General features: G+C 38.6%; 1 protein-coding gene across 1 annotated transcript in view; it reads right to left on the minus strand.

Moving 5' to 3' along the window:
• Nucleotides 1–1654: 1654 nt before the first annotated feature.
• Nucleotides 1655–24764, minus strand: part of ATP6V1H (ATPase H+ transporting V1 subunit H) — a 44844-nt gene continuing 21734 nt past the window's right edge. The window contains exons 8-14 of the mRNA XM_020795958.3: nt 19784–19881; nt 17701–17893; nt 16374–16552; nt 14858–14983; nt 12829–12930; nt 9328–9441; nt 1655–2019 (exon numbers count right to left, since the gene is read on the minus strand). Coding sequence (XP_020651617.1) covers nt 1959–2019; nt 9328–9441; nt 12829–12930; nt 14858–14983; nt 16374–16552; nt 17701–17893; nt 19784–19881 — 873 coding nt within the window. The 3' untranslated portion in view covers nt 1655–1958. The remainder of the gene's footprint in view (nt 2020–9327; nt 9442–12828; nt 12931–14857; nt 14984–16373; nt 16553–17700; nt 17894–19783; nt 19882–24764) is intronic.

Genomic DNA, 24764 nt, shown 5'->3' on the forward strand with positions numbered 1-24764 from the left:
ACTGGATTCACATGGGTTTCTGACCCCCAGTAATTTTCTAATAGCAACAAAAATGTTGTTTCTCCATCAACAATCTTTATTCCTACGTCTATTAAACTACTAAAAGCCTCAGATATGTAGTAAATCAGATGTAAAAGTGTATCTATATATGCAGAGCCTATACTATCACAGATGGATACCAGGTCCATCTCCTGAATCACCATTTTGCATTGGGCCCCTTCTTTTCCCTCATATTGCACCAGGGCCGAGTTACACACGTTTTATTAAAGCTATTGAAACTACGAACACCATAAAACCTTTTTGCAAACTGAGATATTTTAGGTTATGTGCCTCTAAATATATGAGACCTAGTGGCATTCTGAAGAGGCCTGGCAGTAGGGCTTTGCTCTCAACAAACTGGTAGATAAGTGCAAAGAGAACAATGGATAGTAGATCACTGATAACCTCCAAACCAATTCTTGCACCTGGGTTACAAAGAATCATACAGATCTGTAAGGACGTGAAGAAATAAAAAGAGAAAAAAATCCTTGGGGAAAGGACACTAATTCGTTTGAACCAGTGTCAATTTCATCAGCCTTGCGGCACTCCTAAGCTCTTATTTTTTTTACTGTCAAACTGGACACATGTAATGTATCTCGTTGACATGGGCACTAGCAAGCCTGGAGACACTTTGCAACAGCATAAAAATTCTAGACTCTGCAACACCCATATTATATCTAGTGCAAAGCCAAGCTTCAATGTGATCCGGTTCTCATTTCCTGTGAATATCTTAGCCATTAAATCCACATATTGCTTTGAGCACTTCACAGATGCTACACTTAATAAGGAAGACAGTGATTAGCAGTCCAAGTCAGTTACTGATTATACAATACATTATACAGATACGCACCAATTCACTACATAACTAACAAGCCACATAATTAGATAGCAGCTTCTTGAGTGGAATTCTCTTTTATCATGACTTCCTGGAATTCTTTAATTTGACTTTGTCTAGAGATTCCACAGCTGTAAAAAGCCTACACAAGAACCAAGTGGGCAGGACACCAAAGAAACTGATTGACTGTGACAATGCTTATATCAGAACTTTACAGTGTATATATGTGCATGTATGTATAGTTTGATGGTATAATTCATTGATATACTATGTATAGAGATGTATAGTTTATTGCTATGTGCGTATGTAAACCTTTATGTAGATCTTAAATGGGAGAAACCTACATACCATTTTCTTCTGTTTTCTTTTAGATAATTAAATCATATACCTGCTAGTAATTAAAGCAGCATTTCTATATCCATTTATTTAAGAACATGCTTCACTGAACTCAGTAGAACTTAGGTAGATTCAGTCAGACATGTAGAATTCTGAATATAAGACTGCAATGTATAAGGTTTCCAAACAAACACAGAAAAGATCATGGCTTATAATTTATAATATGAACTTTTTCAGAAGCCTTCTTGCTTGGCCATTTGCTATGTGTGCCAGAACTCTGAAGATATTACGCTGTCTAGAGAGACAAATGAATTGCTCCTCAACTGACTTGACAGAGCTTTAAGAAGTGCTTTTAACCTCCCCAAAAGAAATTAATCTAATCAGTTTTCTAAAGTTAACACAGTTGATAGCAAATGGAAAACAATAATTAACACAGACAATGAATGATATGGAATGATTATTCTTTAATGTTTTTTCTGCCCTTGTTTTGAAGAGACAATAAATACACAAAATAAAGGCAACATGTATCATATTTCTTGGATATTTTTGCAATGCAGAAGGACTGTAGCTAGCAAACTGACAAAAACTGTTTACCAGACAATACATCGTACTTCAGGTAATTATATTGGAATAATATTTTGAAAGAGATCTACACAATAGCAGGACAGGCGGTGAGGGGACTGCAACCACATGATGTTGTTACTCGCACTTCAAGGTAGCTACAACTTCTCCAGTTACTAAAGCAGTCTCAGCTCCGTGCTGTGGCTGTTTGAGGCTGTTCTGACTGTAGCTGCTTTCCAAGATATTCCCTGAAAGAAAGGAAGGGCAAAGGAAGGAGAAGGGTTTTTTAAAATACTGATCTATTTCCACATGGAAGTAGTAGTGATTGTCATTTTCAAAAGATGATTCCAAACAAGTACATCACACTGTGCCAGATATCTCAACTACAACCGTGACAATCATTCACCAGTGAGTATGCTGGTGAAGGCTGATGGAAGTTGTAATGCAAAACCAATAGACGAAGGCTGTCTATTTGTGTCACTCACAAAAGCTATGTAGACTTTTGGTTAGAAGTCTTTCCCCACCCTATTTGGAAATAATGTGATTGAATCTGGCACCTTCAAAATGCAAATATGATCTCTGTATCTGAACTACAGTCCACATTTTCAGCTTGTGCCTTGTCTCGACTATGTCAATAAATGTTACGTTCAAACTCCCACCACCACCAAAGTTGTTCTGTCTGATCCTCAAACGTTGACCAGCATATGTCTGGCATCATTTAATAGTCACCCAAGTTCAATACACTCAAACTAGAACAGGGGCTAAGACTATTTAACTTGAGTAACACACACACACACACGCAAATTGTGAAGGATCACTCTTGGTGGTGATGACTCAAAATCTCTCTCCTTAATTTTTCGTTATCTGTGAGTCTGATTGTGGAATCCTGCCAGTATAACCCAGTCATCTCAGAGTTCCTGCAACACTGTGTTTGGGTGCCGAGAGAGCATTAACTAATGCTTAATCATTCTCTTTGCTCATATCAACCTGCATCTTAAGCAAAGAGGTTGCATACGTTTTTACAGAAATTTATACCAGTACTTATCAATTATAGTCAGACAATCTTTATTTCTATCTTTGGGTCCTCACACTGTGACATTCTCCTATCATCCTATGCTCTACTATGGCCAGCACTCATAAACTCCATGATACTTTCAAATTCTGATCTCTCCATAGCTTATAATTAGAGATGCGGATGAACCGTGTCCTGGTTTGTAGTCCGTCAAAGTTGACAAACCACGAACCATGAATTCCTCCACCAATGAACCAACAAATCACAAAACAGCTTGAGGCTGTATATATAAAAAAGCTGACCCCTGACCCCCAGCCCCCTTTCCACTACCCCTGTTGCATCCCTACCTTGGCTGCTGTCATCTGGGCCTACAGTCCATGCTGCTACAGCCGCCAGCGGTGGCCTGTGCCATGGCAGCCTCCACAGCCTTCATCCACCACCACTCACTGCGGTGGCCTGTGCAATGGCAACCTCTGCAGCCACCATCCATTGCCGCCCTCTGCGACGGACTCCACTGCTATGGCCTGCCTTAAGGGAATCTGGGCTGTCCTTTGCAAAGATGGCAGCTGCAGCTTCCCTACCTAAGAGAAGCCACAGCCACCATCTTTGCAAAGGGCAGCACAGATTTGCTTAAGGCAGGCTGCGGAGGCCACCACAGCGGGCAGCAATGGATGGATGGTGGTGCAGGGCAGCAGCGGATATAGGCAGCAACTAAGGTAGGGAGGGGAAGGAGATGGGAGACAGGCCGTGAGGGTGGCTGTGGGGCTGGCTGGCTGCCTACAGGCCTGCTGATCACCTGATCAGCGGACCCACAGGCAGAGTGGTAAGGTCATAGTGGTACGGTCTCTTCGTGTGTGTGACTAATAAAAATTGACAAATATTCGTCCCTTCATATTCATTGGGGTCTCTGTAATTCATGAATAGGAAGGGATGAATATTTAATGAATCAGAGATTTGCAATGAATACTGCAATTTGTTTTTTATTTGTCACCATGTCTACTTATAATGTATGAGGACAGTGAACAGATAGAATAAGTGAACTGCTATAAAAATCTCTTAAATGAGAAAGGGAAAAAAGGTGCAACAACCAAAAATTATCATAATGAATGAATTTATCTGAAAGCAATTTTCTATGAATTATGCACTATTCACTGAAGTTTGGATACCTTAAGGATGGGACTGGCTTACCAAAACATTGAAAGTAGTTATAATCCAGATCAAGGTACTGTCATGGAGAGGCCAGAACTATTTCTTCAGTAGGCAGCTGCTAATATGTGAATGAGTTACACATGAACCTCTCAAAGCTGACGTGTTAGTCCAAGCCTAGTACTACTGAGGGATCATGGGAGTTTGGGTCCAATAATAAACACCCAGATGGCCACACGTACCTCATGATCAAACTCACCCCTGAGCTAGTAGCTGGATATTAGTGGCTGAAATTCTTAGGACAGTAAGTTGCCCTAGAGTAGGCCCACTGAATCAGTGGGGATTTGGTGCATCAATTCTTCTGAAAGTTCCACTGATTCAAAAGTTAAAGTAAATCACAAGTAGAGGAAGCCCATGTGAATCAATGGAACTTATGGAGGAGCTGACTTGCCAAATCTACACTGATTCAATGCACCTACTCTAGCTGTAACTTTCTTCCCCAAGCAACAGCATTTCAGCCAATATTATTAAAGATACAAATTTAAGGAATATAGTTATTAAGAAGTGGCAATTACATACATGAATTTTACAGAATTTTAGGCATATTAGGGATCCCCAGACCAGCCTGAACAAAGTTAAAGATATGCTCATTTAGGCCCCATTGTTAAGAAAGAAAAGAGAGAGTTAAGACTGTGTATCATTTCCCATTGATTGAAAGTTTTGTTGAAGTGCTTATATTTGACCCAATCAGGCCTCATGTAATGTTTACTCATGTAGAACTTCTCAAGCTTTTATTTCTTGTAGGATGTTAAGATGACTTTTGAATTAAACCTCAGTAGATTAAAATTTAACTTGAAACTTCATTTGCTTTGGTAATCTGATTTACTTTCTTCATCCACATGAATAAAAATAAGTTAAGTAGGCTGAGCAGGAAATAATTTGCATATTGAAAAGCACTGCATTTTTACACCATAACAACATCATTCTAAGAGGCAGAAGTAAACTGCGACCAATTGAGTCACACACAATTTAAAACACTGTTTCCTCCTATAAAAAAATCAGAAAAGAGATTACTGTCATCAGGAAATACGTAAATGGCAACATTATCCTGATGATATAGTGAGATACTAGGGGTAGTGGAAAGAAAAGAAAAAACACAAGAGCTGCAGTGTAGAATTGATAGAGTTGTTATTACTCAGTGAGTTGGAGCACCTAGCTACAGAGTCAACTGCTGGGAGTTAAAAATCTCTACTGTGCCTGCCAGGAGAAGCCAGCTGAACCCACTGAGAGCCTGTATGGCTGATAATTTACATGTCCACCATTTGTGCAGCCTTAGGCAGGATGCATGGCCCCAGGAATGATAAACTACTTCTAATTAGTTTGTGCTTAGAAAATCCTGGGCGGGTCACCATAAACCTGAATCAAGTTGATGGCATGTTATGATTATTATTACTACTGAATAGAATCCCAATATGAAACTCTTGAAATCAGGAAGTGCAAGAAGTCAATCTTTGCAAGAGGAAACCAGACATTCATTATGAAACTCACAAAGAGAAACATTCAAAATATTAACTTCAGATATAAAGATAGTTTGCATAACTTCACTCAACTGCAACACCAATTCCAAGTGGTAAATAGACATCTGCAAGCTTGTTGATATAGAAAAAGCTTCTTGATCATCAATGAGTTTTAATTGTTTCAGAATTCTGCATCTGATTTAAACTAAGAGTTCTTTCTTTATTTTTCGAATGCCTTAACATTATGTCTTTTCATGCGGTGAAGGCAACATTTTGCATAATAGTCAATCTATAAAGCAATGTTTCTAAATGTGGCCTTCTCCATGTGGGTGACAGGCAAGCTATAGTGGTTCTTAGAGAATCAACCACAGACTTAGAGGTCGAAGCTTAGAGAAGGGGTTGCTCATGGAGAAGGAAATTTTAGAAGCTTCTGCCCTCTATGCTGGCTTGCGTAAGTATTTCTTCCTTATCAGTGGTCTTACAAGCCTATCTTAAGATTGTATGCTATGCAGACGACTGAAGTTCCCATTGTAACATCAGCTTATAGAGACTCCCTGTATCCGAGTCCTTATATGTTCTTTGCTTGCTGGCCTTTTGGATGAGTGATCCACCCACTGCCCATTACACCTTGCATTTTCAATTGCACCAGAGTGCATACATGAAAGAATAGCATCCTTCTATACAATTACAAAAAATTAAAGGATGTTTTCAGAAGCTTTTTGTCACAAAATTGTATTTCTCACCTCTGATGTCTTTCCTTCTGCATACGTGAGGACACAATAAGCTCCTAGAGTATGCCTAGGCTATATAATTATAGTGGATAGGTAATGGGAGTATTAGATTACACAGCCTGCAGTATGACATTTTAGAAGCCCGTCTTTATTCTGTTCCCAAGGAATGGGGTAGCAATAATAGCCCATAATAACCAAATATATAACAGTCAGGCTAGTTATTTGCTTTTTTCCAGTTCACACATTTACAAAGTATTAGTTGTATTGAGGGGGCCATGAAGGACATGTACCTGATGAGTCTCTATTACAGGAAAAATACTTCAAATGATGATCTAAAATTAAGCTGTTATTTCAGATGAGCTTTTTTCTTTCCTTTTTCAAAGACTAAAACTAGAAAGGTACCAAAAAAGCTCCTTTACAGATTCAGAGAATGGCAGGCACTTGCAGAAACAAAAATCATTTTTGAATAAGAATTCAAGGTATGCTAGAAGACAAGATGTAACAAGTAGATTTGAACGCAAACCACCAAACCAGTGGTTCGTGTCAGTTCGTTTTTCAGCCAAGCAGGTGTTCATAAGCCATTTGTGCTGGATTAAAGGTACAGAAGATGACAAATATGTGGCTAGGAGCCATTTCCACAGTCATTTATCATTGCATGGAAGAAGGCACTCAGGCAACTGAAACACTGGAAATAATGACAAAAATCTTGTCTTCAGACTGCTGTAGCATTTTAGATCCTACAGAGCTATTTCAAGCTTATTATAAATGGGAAGCAAACCAACTTCCTATGTAGTTAACTACACCCTGAAGTTTGTCTTAGTGCAAAGATCTGGGAAAGGGGATTGGGAAATGAATGTTTTAATTATTTCTCACAGCTATTATGAGTTCTACATTAGCACAAAGACTTCTCCAGCACCTGAACACTATTCTGAAGGTAAGAATTTTGAAGGAAGGAAGGAAGTGCCCATAAAGAACAAAATGTTTGACGACTGTAATCAGTTAACATTTTTGTGACATGAAATGCAATCTACTGCTTCACCTATCTTACATGAAAAAGATAGCAGGAGCCTTTCAGACTGTGCCAGATTTAAAATACAGTACACTGTATTGATTATAAAGAAAATAGAAGAGATAATAATAGACAGGATGAGCAACCCTCAGGACCCCTTGCCAAACAGAAAAGTAAAAGTGTTCTCAAACGTGTGAGAAAATAATGTGTAAAAAATAATGATAGCACCACGACAATTCTGTTAATTGTTTAGAATTAAAGTAACACAGAGGCCAAAGGAAGTAGTAGAATTATAATTAATCCCTTGAAGAAGTTGCAATTGCTCCTTGGCGAGATGTACTTTCTTCTGAGCAAAACAATCTTCATCCCTCAGCTAAGAAGAACACTGTCTTGGGCTTTCAAACTTGGTTTCCTGAAGCTTCAGGAAGTGCCTACATTACTGCTTTGAGAAAATTTAAAACAGAACTGCTATATCCATTTAACCAAGCTCCCTCAGGGCTGCTGGGGTTGAAGACTGTGCCAATATGGGATCCCACAAAGCAAGGGCCTCCTTCCTCAGGTCCTATCTGTACCCTGGGCTCCTGCCTCAACAAGAACTTTGAAAAATTGAGTTCTGACACATGGACAATGAACAGGTTTTCTTTGGCACAAGGATTCATGAGCTGAAGTTCAGAAATCATGCCAGGAAAAAATAGTCCAAGCTCCCTCAAGCTCTCTGTTTTGCTGCAAAAAGAGTAAAATGGCTATCCTGGATTTCTATCTTGGTCAGAATCTGAAATTCAGGCCCTCAGTCCTGTCCTGTTGCTCAACAGAGACCTCAATGTACATTGTGTGGAGCTCACCCCACCTTCCTCTACCCAGTGTGTGCCACCACTAAACAACCATCCTCACATCCCTTCACTAAGTTTGGAACTGCCATTTAACTTGTAATAGGGACTCCTTCCTAAAGTACTGTATCTTTTTTTATTAAAATCATGTAAACAACCAGTGTTCCTTTTGCACTGCTGCTTAAACATTGTCTCAGATAAGGGCTGAATTTACACTTCCCTTTTAAAAATAACAACAGCACCATTGATAAAACATGCACAGCGAATGTATCATGCCATCTTGATTATGCAGGGCTGGCCAATGAAATAACAATTTGTGATCACCATTTTCAGAAATAACGAACAGGATTTGTAAACAAAAAAGTTTTAGTTTAGAAAAAGGTTTAACATCACAAGCTGCTAAGTTCATATCACATTGCTAATCTTTCATCTACTTTATAAAGTAAATTTATCTCATTTATTTTATACTTTCAGTTGTATACGATGAATGCAGCAGCTTGCAACAAAGGTTTTATAATCAGTGAAAAACGTTTAAGAATTCATTTTTCTCTTAAGTATTCACAGTTCAGAAGACATACATATCCTGCATTTCTGTCCAACAAACCTTTGATGAATATGTTAATGGATTTTTTCTGGAAGGCATCCTAATGGATACACATTAATGGCTTGGAATAAGGCATTCTAACTAAAAGCAAAGTGATCATCATATGTTTAGTGTTTCAGTCAAACTTCTTTTCATACGGTTCACTTAAATTTGTTATTTTGTCGTAGCAAAATGGAGCAAGGGGCTGACAGCAAAAAAGGCTGTCATCCAAACATTTCATCTGACATCCATAGATACTGTCATCTGCTGGGTCCATTTTACTTTTTTTCTTTAATAAAAAAAACCCCACAGAAACAACAATACAAGTCTTTCATTAAGCTCATAAAAAAGCCATACAAGTATACAACTGAAAGTATAAAATAAATGAGATAAATGTACTCAGATAATTGCTGTACCAAATATGTGTGTTCTGCATCAAGTTGCAATTGACTTATAGTGACTTTAATAGGGCTTTCAAGGTACGTGAGATATTTAAGGAATGGTTTTACCAGCTCCATTCCCCCAGTGAGTTTCCATGACCCAGTGGGGATTCAAACCCAGTTCTCCAGAGTCTTAGTCCATCACCCTATCCACTATACCACAGAAGTAACATTAAAAAACATACACATTCACACAATACTGGATGTCATAATCAATTACCAGCCCTATATGCATCATAAAAAAGAGATTCATTCTGTCAAAAATGTACATAAGTTAGCTATCACACCTACCAATTGTGAACCATCAGCTTTTGCACAGCAAGCAAGGCATTATAGCGAACTTGTTGGTCTTCATGATGCATGTGGTTCATTACAAGTTGTTTTCCACCAAGCTGCTCAATTACACTGGAAAGAATAAGAGAGAGTAAAAAGGATAGTACAAAAGAAGGGACATCATGGCTTTGTGCCCTCACAAAAGTCTTCTTCCTCTTCCAGTTATCAGCAGTAGTTGTCGAAGAGGTAGCAGTGTTAATCTGTGAGCATTATAAGTAAAAACAAAATTAAGAAATAAAAATAAAAGAACAAATGAAAAAGACAAAAACGTAGTGGCACCTTAACTATTTTATATACAAAATATATAAAATATGAGTAGACATCAGTAGACATCATCTCCCAACCATGAATTGCTAGTAGACAAATGATACATTTCTATGCATCTGAAATATACTGAAGCATGTCTGGTATTCAGAGGTGACTCTCTTGTGAAATTCTCTAAAATCAAGTAATCCTGGCTTTTGTACTTTCATCTTTAAACTTCATCAATAGATGTTTCAAGTTGTTGCTATTTTCTGCAAATAATTTGGTGCCATCTGCATATTTAAATTAAGGCATTGCTATGGGTTTGGAAGAAATAGTCAAAATAGGTGAAGCAGTCATATTTGTTGTCACAGGAGATACAGGCTAATCTAAGAAACCCTGTTTGCACTTTGTGTGGTAACATCACACCTAAAGAATTGCTGAAGTTCACCTCAGTGTTTTGAGGGTTAAAAATGCTGACATTTGAACAAAAATACCAGGCACTAGATACTGTAGTAAAAGAAGGAAGTGCCAAAGCAGGAAAGTGAACAGCTGAAACGCCGATGAAAGACATGTCCTATCCTGGAAACTATACTTGCTGAGCTCTGGAGAAGGTTCTCTATTATAACTGGGTGGTAGCCTAGTCATGATACTGGTGCAGCTTTTAAAAAGCACATTCTACTAGCTAATTCTAAAAAGGGTGGCAGTCCAAACAAAAAGTTCTAACATAAAAACCAGGAATCAGACCAGCACCATGCTTGGTACAGGGGGAGAAGGCAGTCTGCTCCTGCTTTGCGCCAAATTTCAGGACATTTGGGCAAAAACGTACGATTTTTAAACATTGTTTTTACCCTGTGCAGAAGCAAATTACCAAAAATCTCAGGGGATTGAAAAAAAGATCAAATACATTGATAAGAAAAAATGCATGCCTGGAAAAAAATGGTCCCTTGCAGCCTCTTTTTAAAATTTCAAATAAATGAAACAATGCTTGGCTCAAATAGCCCTTTAGCTATATATTTCCTATTCAAGGGTAAAGGGAAATAACTTGGGATAACAGGGAATATAACATGACATACATTATCACATATTATCCGTACTTAAACATATTACATTAAAGACTTTTGTTTCTGTTAGTTACCTATATAATTCCAACTAGAGTTATTTGACTATTTCGTATTAAAATTACCACATATCTATAACCTGGCCACATATTTTTAACTACTTTTAGAAAGACATTTTAAAAAGAGATAAGATTGAGCAGCTCACTCATTAACTTGTAAAATTAATGGGTTTTCTGTGCTATGTCTGGAGATTTTCTCAAAGCACAGTTATCTGGTTTACTCATGAGTAAGGAGACAGCAGCAGCAGCAAAGGACAGCTGCAGCATGGGGGGGATTGCAATGAAAGTGAAGGAGACAGATGGGAGGGAAAACCATCTTGCTTCTCCCACCTTCTTCACTCTATATGAGTGACTTACTCCTGAAATGTTAAGAACTCTGCTCAGATCTTGCAAACCAACAGAATCTCACGTTTTCCTCTTTTCCTGCTGCCTCGACCCTTTCCTAGCAATACTGTATTTTCCATTAAGTTCTACTCAGATCTTGGAAACTAACATCTGTGGTTTCTTTTAATGAATCAATCCATGTCATGTTAGATCTTCCTCTTTTCCTACTGCTCCACTCCACTTTTCCCAGCAATATAGTCTATTCTGGTCATTTCTGTATTTGCATTATATGTACATGGTAGGTATTTTAAAAGGTGTTTTAAAAAGAGATTAATATTCAGCAGCTCATTCATTAAAGCTGTGAAATTACTGGGTTTTTTTGGGTGGTTTTTGCATTGTGCCTGGAGATTTTCTCAAAGCAAATTTTACTTTGCCAAAGCTCATACAAGAGAATCAGTTAGCCCACATTCACACACCTACACTCAATCCTCAGTGTAGCGAAGACTCAGAACAGGCAAGAAAACTCTAGAGTGTAGCCAGTCTGAGAAGCAATATAGCAGCCTCCCCTTGCCATGCCTGGATGTGTAATGGTTGCTTGGTCAGGTGGTTGGAAAATAGAGACTCTTGAATATGAAACAGAGAATGCTAATCAGCTGTTTGTCTGGGAAACTAATTGTGATGAATCGCTGAACCAGCAGTTCATCCCCATCTCTAATTATGACCCTACAGTGGTGCCCCGCTTGACGAGAATAATCCCTTCCAGCGAAATCACTGTAGAGCGAAATTGTCATCAAGCGAAAGTAAAAAACCCATTAGAATGCATTAAAAACCGGTTAATGCGTTCTAATGGGGGAAATACCTCATCGTGCAGCAAAGATTCTCCATAGGGCGGCCATTTTCCGGTGCCTGTAAAGTGAGGAATACGTCCTAAACATAGCGGGGAGGCATTTTGCGACCCACCGATCAGCTGTTTTAAAACATTGTTAAGCGAAAAATTGGTTCCCTTAGCAGGGAACCGATCATCGTTAAGCAAAAAAAAAAAAACCCTTTGAATCATCGTTTTGAGATCGCAATAGTGATAGCAAAAAAGTCATTGTAAAGCAATTTCCCCATCAAGCGGGGCACCACTGTATTTTTGTCACCTTTTGCTTCTGCTTCTTATCTAACAATAATAATTTTAAGCATTTAATCTGTCATTCTTTGAGACTTTTCTTTTGTCTACAGAAATAGCCTTTTTGCAATCTTCCATAACAACATCTCTGGTTTCAGTCCAAAGCTCTTCTGGTTTAAGGTCAATGGAGTTTAGTAGTACAAATCAGTTCTTTACTTGGACTTTAAAAATGTCACAGCCAAAATTAAATATTAAAACAGCAAGTCTGTAAAGGTTTATGGGCAGCTGGAAAATAAACATATTTCATGATCACATTAAAATGGGCACAACAAAAAGATCCAATAGTTCCACAGAAAAGATGCCACCCTACCTTTTTCATTATTTTCTAGGTGACACTTTAAATTCTAATAATCAGCATTTAAAGAGAAATCCAAAAGAACAGTTAAACACTCAACTACATAAGTCTGAATCATCTTCAGTTAACCTCTCAAGATGCCATTAAAGATCTTCCCATTTAAAAGCTGAAAGCATGTTATTTTCAACAGTAATCACAGATACTTTCATCTCTGCCCACCGGACATGCAGTCCCAAAAACTCTTCCCTGGATCCTAAGCAAATGCTTGGCCATTCAAAGCTGACACAAAAGCCAGGGTTTCCATACCGTTTTCCTCGAGGATAATGTCGGACATATTCTCCCACATCATGAGCAGCTACAGCCAACACTTGAGGGTCATCTGATACCTCCAAAAGCTTTGTCAGAATTCTACAATATGAATTTAAATGCATAATAAAATGTTCAGTCTCCAAAAAGTGCTATGAAGTGCTGCTTTATGTATTTATTCCCACATAAAACAACTCAGCATTTATGAGCAGGAATAAATCCGTCACCCAACAAGCAGAATTTTCATTTCATATACATTTTTAATTAGAAGCAAGCTCTAGTGGGACATACTCTCCGGTAAGCAGGGACCGAATAAAGAAATCTGACAAAAAGTTTCCTTGATGCCATAATCCAGCAGGACAATATAAGAAAAAGCAACAGCCACACAACACTGAATTGATCGTCAATTTTCCTCCTACACTAATTCAGTTTAATGTCTATATAATTCAACAAACTGACAAAATATTTTAGCTGCTTAAATATTGTGCAATCTTTCTAGAGCCACGCAGTGCCATATAAATACACTGAGATATAAATGGTACAAAGTTATACATATTTACTCAGGACTAAACCCTACTAAACTCAGTGAGGCTTACACCAAAGAACGCACACATCATTTATCTGTTTGTATCTAGCACACATCCAACACACTTACCAAATGGCTTCAACACCATGTTCTTAATGCATTATCTATTAAATTTTAAACTTACCATGCAAAAAATAATTAAAACCAGCTTATTCTTTTAATAAGCCCATGTAGGGTAAGGGCAGGAGAATGACTGCTTTTTGCATATCTTTTCACTGCATATCTTTTCACATTCTGTATACTCCCTTTCAAAGAGCCATGCTCTTAATTAAGTTAGCTCAGCTTTGAATGAAGGCAAATTAACATTACTGGCAGTTACCAGTTTGCTTCACACACAGCTAAGCCCTTTAATTTGTGTGACATATCTTTAGTTAGTCTAACCTTCAAAGCTTGTGGCACCAAAGTACAAATGAAAGTATTAAAGACACTTGAACAAACAACTCATTTTCAATGGATAATGCACATCTTTGGAAAGACAAATACTACACTTCAAGGGGCAAGCATTTATGCCATATTCAGATATTAGAGACACAGTATACTGACAATGAACAAATCTGTCTGCACAGGAACTTTTTGAGGATGCAGCCACTAGCTTCTTTCATATATAAACAAGAAGGTATACTGAGCTTTTCTGAAGCAAGGCTGGGTATGTGTACCAAAAGAATACAGTGGTGCCTCGCATAGCGATCGCTCTGTATAGCGATGAAATCGCTTTGCGATGGACTTTTGCCATCGCAAAAGGGATCGCTTTGCAATGGTCCCTATGGGGAAATTTTGCTTTGCGATGATTGCAGGGAAGTGATCATCACAAAGCCTTCATTTTCGGCCAGCTGATCAGTGGTTTCAAAATAGCTGCCGGGTAAACAAAATGGCCGCCCGCTGTGTTTCCTTGCTTAAGAGGCACCGAAAATGGCCGCCTCAATGGAGGATCTTCGCTTAAAGGTGAGTTTTTAGCCCATAGGAACGCATTAATCGTGTTTTAATGCGTTTCTATGGGCTTTTTATTTTCGCTTAGCGATGTTATCGCTTAGCAGTGATTTTTTCTGCATGGATTAACATTGCTAAGCGAGGCACCACTGTACATAAAAAGTACACACTGTAGTACAATATTGTGCTGTAAATATGCCAGCCATTGCTTGAACCAAAACAGCTGTGGAGCTAGTTCAATGTATACAAATGAGTTGTGAATCTGCAGTTATCAAAATAAACTTCACTATGTCCCATGGTTCACTTATTCTAAAACTGGATTTCGAAAGTGTAAGTAATGTGATACAGGTATAGGCTGTTCAATTGAAGAGGTCACAGTATCTGGTTCTGTTGTTTTCAAAAATTCAATTACATACCCATGGCCTTGCTTTGCTATTCAGACTTAAACTTTAAACTTAAACTCAAAATTCTAAGATGGGAAAGGGGGGGGGAGGAGAGTGAATCAGAAAAACTTACTTCAACAGTTCATAGTTTTTTTCATTTAATCTTACAGCATTCTCTCTCCAGAATTTCTCAGATTTATGGACAGGGCTCCATTCTAGCCTTCCTGACTTCAGCTCAGAACTGTACTCGTCAAACGAACTGCAGAATAAACAGAATAGATTGAGGAACAAACCTGCTGCTCAGGAACAATGTATGCTATAACTCAGTGGTCCCCAACCTTGGGCCTCCAGATGTTCTTGGACTTCAATTCCCAGAAATCCTGGCCAGCAGAAGTGGTAGTGAAGGCTTTTGGGAATTGCAGTCCAAGAACATCTGGAGGCCCAAGGTTGGGGACCATTGCTAATATAAACAATGAGACATTAGTGAGATTTGCACATTTCAAGCAAGAAAAAAATTCCATGTACGTATTTATTTCTTTTTCTATACTGCCCCATTAGCGTTGTCATTCTCTGGGCGGTTCACAATATGCAATAAAATCATACACTAAAACCACCACACAATAGCTAAAACAACACAATAAAGTGCAATAAACTCTGACACAAGCTAAAACAACTTTAATTAAAATCATATTTAAATTAAAACCCATTTGAACACTGCAGGACAATATTCTCAGTAGTAGAAGGCAGCTTTATATAATTTGGGTGTTAATTAAATTCCCTAAAATAGAAAGGACCTCTATAAGAGGCTTGTTCCAGAGGGAAGCAAGGTATCCCATGCTAGAGGGTTTTTTTTATATAAAAAAAGCCTACTCATGGTAATGAAAGGTGTATGCTCTTCTTTTCTAGTTTTTATAATTTCTCAAACTAAAATTAGGAACTACCTAAGCCAACTAATCATCTTCAGTCAATGTGCCCATTAATTTTCAGCTTCACTGGGCAGGGCTGTGCCTCTCACACACACAACTTTGCCCCCGTGTGTGTGTGCGTGACTGCACCCCCAACCACACGTGAGGTTCCCTCATGACAGGAACCAAAGGGGCTGAAAACAATGTGTGGAGGAGGAGGGACGCACGCACCTTTGGGGGAACCTTGTCTGCAGTTATTTGTTGCTGGTGGACTTCGCCTCCTTCTTGACCCTAGGTTGTCTCCATTATTTCTTTCACGTTGTATTCAGAATCTACAGTATCTGAAAATATAATGGCTGAAATCCTGTTGCTTTGTTACACACATGCAGAAAGCAAATGGTGTAACACTCAGTCAATTCTAGCTAGCAGTTAATGAGCTCCTACTCAGATTCTTGAGTACATGCCAAACCAGTAGGCAAGCACTCCCCTAAGAATCACACTTGTTAAATGTCAGGTAGAAACAACTGAATGTTATGCCTTCTGCCTTTCACATGTGGAACTAAGCAATAGGATCCCAGCCAATATATTGGTAACCTATCTCCCCAATAACTGGGGGTCTGTTTGATCTTGACAGATGTTGAGTGGAAATCCATTATCAAATGCAGGCAAACTACCAGGACATATTTCCTGTACAAAAAAAGAAAAGAAAAAGAAAAAAAAACCCACTCTAGAGATAAAATTCACCTGAGGTCCTGGACACTTTCTCCAAGTTTCTCTAAAAGAAATTTGATATCCTCACTTATATCTTCATCATCGTATTTCTGTTGCTCTAGGTTCTCTAGTTGCTTTAGAACCTTGCATTGGATCATGGCAAGAGCATATTCTTGACGAGTTTCCCTTTCAGTAGACTTTTCTAGTAAATTCTAGAAGGAACAGAATTTATAAAGAACTTTATAAAGACTTCGTGTATAATCAAGTTAAAATGTGTTGTTATTGTTGCTCTTTGACTTAAATACTGCTGCACAGCGCTGGAGCATTCTCTGGGCAGTTTACAATTTAATTATGCAAACAACAACTTGCCCTCCAGCAAGCTGGGTACTCAATTTACCAACCACAGAAGGATGGAAGGGTGAATCATATCCTCCTTATACCATCACTCTTAATACAAACAGATTTTAATACCTCTTGATGTCACTATATTCCCATTTCCAGCCACTTCTAACAAGCATTCTGTGCAATCAAGAGGATAACACGATTTACTAAGGATTCTTTATATGTCATCATAGTTTCTTATTCTTTTCTCAAAATAATTTAACAAGTTGCTAGAAGCAAAGAGCATGGATTTTAAAGAAGAGTATTTTAAACAATGCATTTGTCTAACTTCAAAAACATCTAGTTTAAGTATGTGTAGGTGTGGTAGCAGTTAACTTTGTTAAAATTAGGATGTCACTGAAACAACTGCAGGAGCTGAAAGTTTTGCTGTAACACTGAAATGGGTTCTTGTTCCAGTTTCCTTTCTGTACAGGAAAGCTGAATGAATGGTAGCACAACACTACCATTCATTCAAGAGAAACCATTTCCTACAGGTATTATCTTCAACCTCTTAAATATATGCATGCATGTCTCCAGAAAAAGGCCTAGCCTTGTTAACAACATTCTGACCCAACAATATTAAAAGTAAAAAAATAAAAATGAAGTGATCCTTTCTTGGAATCTGGCACATCAAGGGCTAGTTGTGATATTTTGCATTTGGTCTGGAACTGTGTAGCCATTTTCCTTCTAAACAGCAAGAGTCTGGAGTCCCACCACCACCAATGCATGCTAGTAGCATGGAATGGTGGGAGGGCTGATAGTAGTGGCTAAACCCATTGAGAAGGTCCAGACCAAAACATCAGTAAGCTGCAACGAGTTAAATCTCCCTTACTCCCACAATGCAAATACAGCTCATGATCCTCATTCCAGTCCTGGGTCAGCTTCTGGTTACAGAGAAAACGGCTACAAAAGGATGGAATAAATTTTGGTTCCTAGATTTGCAAGAAGAATGTTCTTCTAATGTGTGTTCTTCACTCACCCGGAATGCCGCAAGAATAATCCTAGTCACTTTCTCCTTTACAGATTCCTGAAGGATGTCAGACAGGACTGGAACAATATTGTAACGCCTCAGATGTTCACACATTTGAGGACTGAATGCCAGCAGCCAGATAGAGAAAATCATCTGATACTGAAGCTGGAAACCACATTTGTTACTCAACACACCCATGATACTGCAGGGGATGAAAAACATACAAAACATATAATTTAACAAAAGCTGTTGTTGTTATGTGCCATTGGAACGAACCTAATAGGGCTTTCAAGGTAAATGAGATATTTAAGGAATGGTTTTATCAGTTCCACACACCAAGAATTTCCATGGCTCACAAGATATTTGAATCCAGTCCTCCTGAGTCTTACTCTGTCCATTATACCACAAAAGCTAAGCACCTGTTATTGAGACTTTAAGTGCCTGCAATCGTAAGTCTTTGCGCTCTTAAGTTCTTAAAAAAAACCCTGGCCATTTAAGGAAAAAAAACCCTATGAAACACTAATATGCCACAAGGTGACCATCATTTTAGAAAGCCATTTAGAAGCACTTCTGTTCCAGGAATCCATTATAGTCAAATCACTTGCTCTTCACACTACATTTGAAAAAGAAACTGCTTCCAGACATATGCTTCTCTAGGAAATACAGTGGTGCCTCGCTTAACGAGCGCACCGCATAACGATGAAATCGCATAGCGATCCGTTTTTTTGGATCGCTAATGCGATCGCTTAACGTTTTTTGTATAGGGCTAAATTCGCTTTGCGAAGACCGGTAAGCGTTTCGCTTACCGATCTTCGCAAAACGAAGCCCGACGATCAGCTGTTCGGCGGCCAAAATGGCCGCCGGAAGCCCGGAAATGGCCCAAAATGGCTGCGCGTAGCGTTTTCGCGCCCTCGTTAAGCGAGGCGAGGGCGCGAAAATGGCTGCCGGCCATTACGAAGCTTCGTTGAACTGTGAGTATTTGGCCCATTTGGAAGGCATTAAACGATGTTTAATGCGTTCCAATGGGTTTTTTTGATCCGTTCAACGATGCTTCAGCATAGCAAAGGTTAATCCGGAACGGATTAACCTCGCTATGCGAGGCACCACTGTATTACACAAAAACAGATGGCAGATTATAATTCAGTCAGTGTTCTTATGTAATGTTAGGCTGCTGCCTGGGGTCAGTTACAGGGAACATATAGCTATCCAGATACAATAGTTCCACTGGTCACCAGTCCATTTGCAGGCACAAATCACAGTGCTGGTTATGAGCTACAAAGCTCTATCCACATGGCTTCAGTCCAGTCTATCTGAAAGACTGCATTTCTCCTTATGAGGCATCCAAGCTCCTATGATTGTCAGCAAAGCCCTTCCCTCTGCCCCATTGCTAGTGCAGGCATGGTTGATGGGGACATGAGAGAAGGCCTTATCTACGGCTACTCCCAGGTTGTGGAATGCTCTCTGTTGGGTGGTTAGGTTAGCCCCCTCTCTTCTTCTGCCAAGAACTGAAGACCTCCCAGATGCTGTATCTACATTTTTTAAAAGTGTGTTTTTGAATCTTTTAAAGGTTTAAGGTAACAATTTTTAATCCCTACTATATGTTTCATAGGTTTTTAACTCTGTTATTTATTGTGTCTTTAAGTCCAACTTATTTTAATTATTTGTGATCTGCCTTGGGTCTCTTCTCAGCACAGAAGATAGCACAGAAAACAAAACATTGCCAGCCCTAACACAATCCTATTATTGTCTCCACTTTGCCAGGAAATTACTGCTGATGCAGATGTGTCAGTTTTAGGATCCAGACCTATCAATGCTCAGTCTTGCTATAAGAATTTAACAAAAGCCCCATCATTATTATACAGAATTAGTTAGGAAGGTACATTAAAGAGTTCTCTGTTGAAAAGTTGTAATCTAGGCATATAAGTAAAATATTCAGAATTTGTCAGGAGATATGGACTTGACACTGATTCAGGTTTGGAATGTAAAGTTGCTCATTGAGACAAAAACACACAACTGCTCAGCAGAACTGAGCAGTCTCAAAAAAACCCCACTCTATAAATAGTTTATCTTTTTCCATGCAAGACATACTTACCAGTTTACGCCATCTGATTCTACCCATGCAAAGCGGTATTCATTGACTCTAAGCATCAATTGCAAACATCCAGCAACACATTGGACATATTGTGAGCTCTACATGAAAGAAGAACAAAGCATTACTCTAAATACAAACACTCACCACTGGGTGGGGAAAATGCTGAAGATAAATATGTAAGAACAACTAAGATGTTTCCAATAGGTTCTTCAACGCAACAAAGATTAGCCCATCATACCCAAGCCTATTTCAATTCCAAGGCTGGATTCAGCAATTGGTGCAAGAACTTTTGAGCCACCATGCTGGATAAGGACAAGCAGATGGCACCACTTTCATGAAATGATGCTGTTAAATTATCTAATTTGCTAAAACAGTAGCTTAAAAAGTAAGAGAAATGTAACCAAGACAGGCTGAACAGCTTAATCCAACAGTGTGATGATATTATTAATACACTCTCCATTCTCTACATGTTTCTACTCCAACCCAAGTTAAGTCTATTAGACAATTATTGGAAAAATAGACCAGATGGTCAGTGTATACAACAAGGATAAACTTTCCACAAATATCACAAATGTTGTTAATGGAGCAACAACATTTTGAAACCTATCCTAGGCTGTACCAATAGCTTGATCAACGTATATAATAATTTTAAGGTTGTCTCTGTATTATCAAGCTAAGGTGCCTCAAGACAAAGACAATTGCACATGCAACAGGCCATTATACTGATTGTTGTCCTTTTCAAAACATTTTTAAAATCTAGAATATCCGGAATGTATCTGTGTTTATTCTGCCACGAGGCAAAAGCATCATCCCAACCTATGTACATATAGCTTCAGTTCACGAGTGAAGATGCCTTCTTCCTGACATGGTTAAACAGTTATCTTCATTGGGATGGGGGAGAAGAGGGATGTGATTACTACAGAATTGTGTTTTCCACATCAATATCACAAGATCTTTCCACACTATCATCAGGGGAATAACGACCTGCAGAAGGCTGAACTGACTGACCACTGGGTTCAACTGCATGCAGTTTACAATTCTGAAATCCAGGTGAACAAATGGTGGCAAAGGAGGAAATCTAAGTTTGTTTTCACTACTTCAGAAAAGATACAAAGCACCACAATTGTTTTACCAGTTCCCAAGTCCCTATAAAAACGGATGAAAACAACATTATCTAGTTAAACCTAAGTCTATCGAAGTAGAAGTCAAACCAAGAAAAGGTCATCATACCAATGAGATATACTTGTGCACCATCACTCACCAATTTCAATGGAATTGAAATATTACAGTAAATGCTTGAAACATGAAAACTGACAGAATTCTTTTGGAAGCTGGAAATGCCAAATACCTCTGAAAAATGTCCTCATTTATAAAAAGTCTTTAGTAACTGCTATCAAAGACAAACAGGTGACAGTCTGTAAATGCACTGGCAAATCTATCTGTCTATCATATTTTGGCATTCATTATGACTTAAATTTTAAAAATCAATTTTTATTTAAGTCATCAAAAATCATTTTATAATTTACATAGTCAAAAAATTGGATTTTTAAAAAAACTAAATCATGTTTTAAATAAATCTGATTTAAATCAAATCCACTCTGAAATCAGTAAAAGTGTTGTATCTCCTCTGTGGGTGGAGGAGAAGGGACAGTCAATGATTTTCCCTTCTCCTATCATCTCTGTTCCAAAGGGTCCTCAGGTCCTCTGCAGGAAGGAGAGAAAGAATCAAGAAAATTCTCCTCCTGCGACAAAAATCTTGGTTGTGTTATTAAGTCACATTTGACTTAAGTTAACCCTAAAATAGTTTTGAAAGTGTGTGAGAAATTTTAAAGAGTGGTTTTATCTGTGCCACAGCCCAGTAGGTTTCTATGACTAAGCAGGGATTGGAATCCAGGTCTCCTGAGTCCTAGGCTAACATTGTATCTCCTACATTACGCTGGTTCTCTGAGGAAAACCTTGGTGTGATCAAAATGCCTTCCACCAGCAGAGGGATAACGATAAGGCACAGCCCCTGTTAACTTCAGGTAAGTGGCTCCCTTGCTATTGTGGTAATGTAGAAATAAAGATTCACATCAAAGTCTACATTCCCTTCAATGTAAACCATGATGAGACTTAGTACATATGCACTTTTGAGCTCACTTGCTAAGTCCTATTGAAGGACTTCTGTATTAAAAAAAAAACCCTCCTATGATTGCTCACATCCAACACAGAGATTATGTCATTTTGCTCATATAAATGAATGCAATTAACACTTTGTCCGACCTTAGTAAATATACAGTCATGGCCAAAAATATTGGCACCCTTGCAATTCTGTCAGAAAATGCAACCCTTCTCTCAGAAAATTGTTGCAGTTGCAAATGTACTCACATGTTCATTTCTTTGGTTTGCACTGGAACAACACACACAAAAAAGAGAAGAAAAATTAAATCTGATACAATCCCACACAGAAACCCAAAATGCATTGGCCAAAATTATTGGCACCCTGTCTAAATTGTAAGAAACAATTGCTTTTCAAGCATGTGATGTTCCTTTAATTTGTATTTAGACATACCTGTTGCAAGTGAGCAATATAGTAATCACACTTGCAACCAGTTAAGATGGAGAAAAGTTGACTCACCCTTTGTGTTGTGTGTAACACTGAACAGGGAAAAAAAGAATGAAATGTAAAAAGTTGTCTTTGGATTTGAGAGAAAAAATTGTGGAAAAACATCAACAATCTCAAGACTACAATTTCATCTTCAGAGATCTTAATGCTCCTGTGTCCACTGTGCGCAATATCATCAAGAGGTTTCCAGCCCATGGCACTGTAGCTAACCTCTCTGGATGTGGACGGAAGAGCAAAATTACTGAAAATTACAATGAAGGGTTGTTCAAATGGTGGATACAGAACCCAGACAAATTCAAGCTGATCTGCAGACACAGGATATAACAGTGTTAGCTTGCACTATACGTCACCATCTGAATGAAAAGGGACACTATGGTGGGAGACCCAGGAGGACACATTTCTGACACAAAGGCATAAAAAAGCAAGACTGGAGTATGCCAAAACTTATGTGACAACACCACAATCCTTCTGGGAGAATGTACTGTGAACAGATGAGACAGAAGTAGAGCTTTTTGGTCAAGGACATCAAGGCACTGTTTACAGAAGAAGTGAGGCATTCAAAGAAAAAACACAGACCACACTGTCAAATATGGTGGAGGTTCAAAGAAGTTTTGGGATTGCTTTGATGCTTCTGGCACTGGATGCCTTGACTGTGGTGAATGGTATCATGAAATCTGATGATTAATAAAGAATTTTGGGGTGCAACTTAGTGGCCAGTGTCAGAAAGCTGCGTCTCCACCAGAGGTCATGGGTCTTCCAGCAGAACAATGACCCAAAACACATTTCAAAAAGCACTCAGAAATGGTTACGAATGAAGCGCTAAAGAGTTCTGAGATGGCCAACAATGAGTCCAGATCTGAATCCCATAGAACATCTGTGGAAAGATCTCAAAACAGCAGTTGGGAGAAGGCATCGCTCAAATCTGAAGACCCTGGAACAGTCTGCAAATGAAAGAGTGGTCCAAAATTCCAGTAGAGAGGTGTAAGAAACTCATTCATGTTTACAGGAAGCGATTGATTTCAGCTATTTTTTCCAAAGGGGGTGCTACCAAATATTAAGTTAAGGGTGCCAATAATTTTGGCCAGTGGATTTTGGGGTTTCTGTGTGGGATTGTATCAGATTTGACTTCTCTGTTTTTTTTGTGTTGTTCCAATGCAAACCAAAGAAATGAACATATGAGTACCAAAACATTTACAACTGCAACAATTTTCTGAGAGAAGGGTTGCATTTTCTGACAGAATCGCAAGGGTGCCAATATTTTTGGCCACGACTATAGAGCAGATGCCAAACTACCATTAAGCATGCATACTGTCAATACTAAATAAATAAACATTAGTTTTTTTACTATAAGTAGGACTAAATATTAGTAAGACCAGGAGTTCAGAGCACAGATAACAGCTGTGTTGGCTTTACTATACTGACTTTAAAGTTTTGCCATTAACTGATTACATTTATCTCCAAAACCAAGAAGCCTATTAAACCTACCCAGGTGTCTTACTTCTGAAAAAACAAAAACATTATCCTTGTGGGCTACTTCAACATACCTTGAAGACTGCAGGTGGTTCACGATGATATGCCAAGTTCAAACTATGTGGTTGTTTAACAGGTTATGCCTTAGGGATAGATCCTTGAACTGAGAGCCACTTTCAACCAATATTGTCTAACTGTCAGAAATGTTATACTTCCACATCGAATGCTTTCAGACCTCTCCCACATTTCCGCACCTGCAACATCATCATACTACAAGAGCTGAAAAAACCTCACCCTTCACACCCACTAAATACTTCCTTCAAACAGGCTGCTATGATTCACCACAGGTCACAAGTATTTCATGCCTTTTGTGCACACTCTCCTTATGCTTCTACTGTGGGGATTATGTTCATGTTAAGAAGCCAATCATCTGCCTCAAAGGATTACACTCTCCTTTCTTACCTTGTCTACCTGAGATAAATGGGCATGTGCTTATGTACCAATGCCACTAAAACATAAGTGCTACCCGGTGCATCTGCTTAGATGCACTGCTGTGAAAAAGCTATACCAAACAGATTATTTCAGAGCCTTAAAAGACAGACACCTTTGCTGCAAAGAAACTTCCAAATCTTGAACTACGTGGGTTTGTAAAAGCTCTAGTATTCAAATCTGAGATCTGAAAAATATACAGTAGTTAAATGTTGGCTATTTTGAGAGCATATCTGGTGTCTATTTCCAACAGGGTGCTGGAGTAGATCCAGATTAAGCCACATTTTATTTCTACTGAAGTGGATTTTGTTCCATTGAAAAAAGCTGAAAATCATGATTAAGCTGTCCCACTGATTTCCACAGGAATAAAACATGTAAAGCTGTAGCAGATCTGACCCAATGTTTGAAGAGGAATAT

This window comes from Pogona vitticeps, chromosome 4, assembly GCF_051106095.1.
Source record: "Pogona vitticeps strain Pit_001003342236 chromosome 4, PviZW2.1, whole genome shotgun sequence".
NCBI lineage: Eukaryota > Metazoa > Chordata > Lepidosauria > Squamata > Agamidae > Pogona > Pogona vitticeps.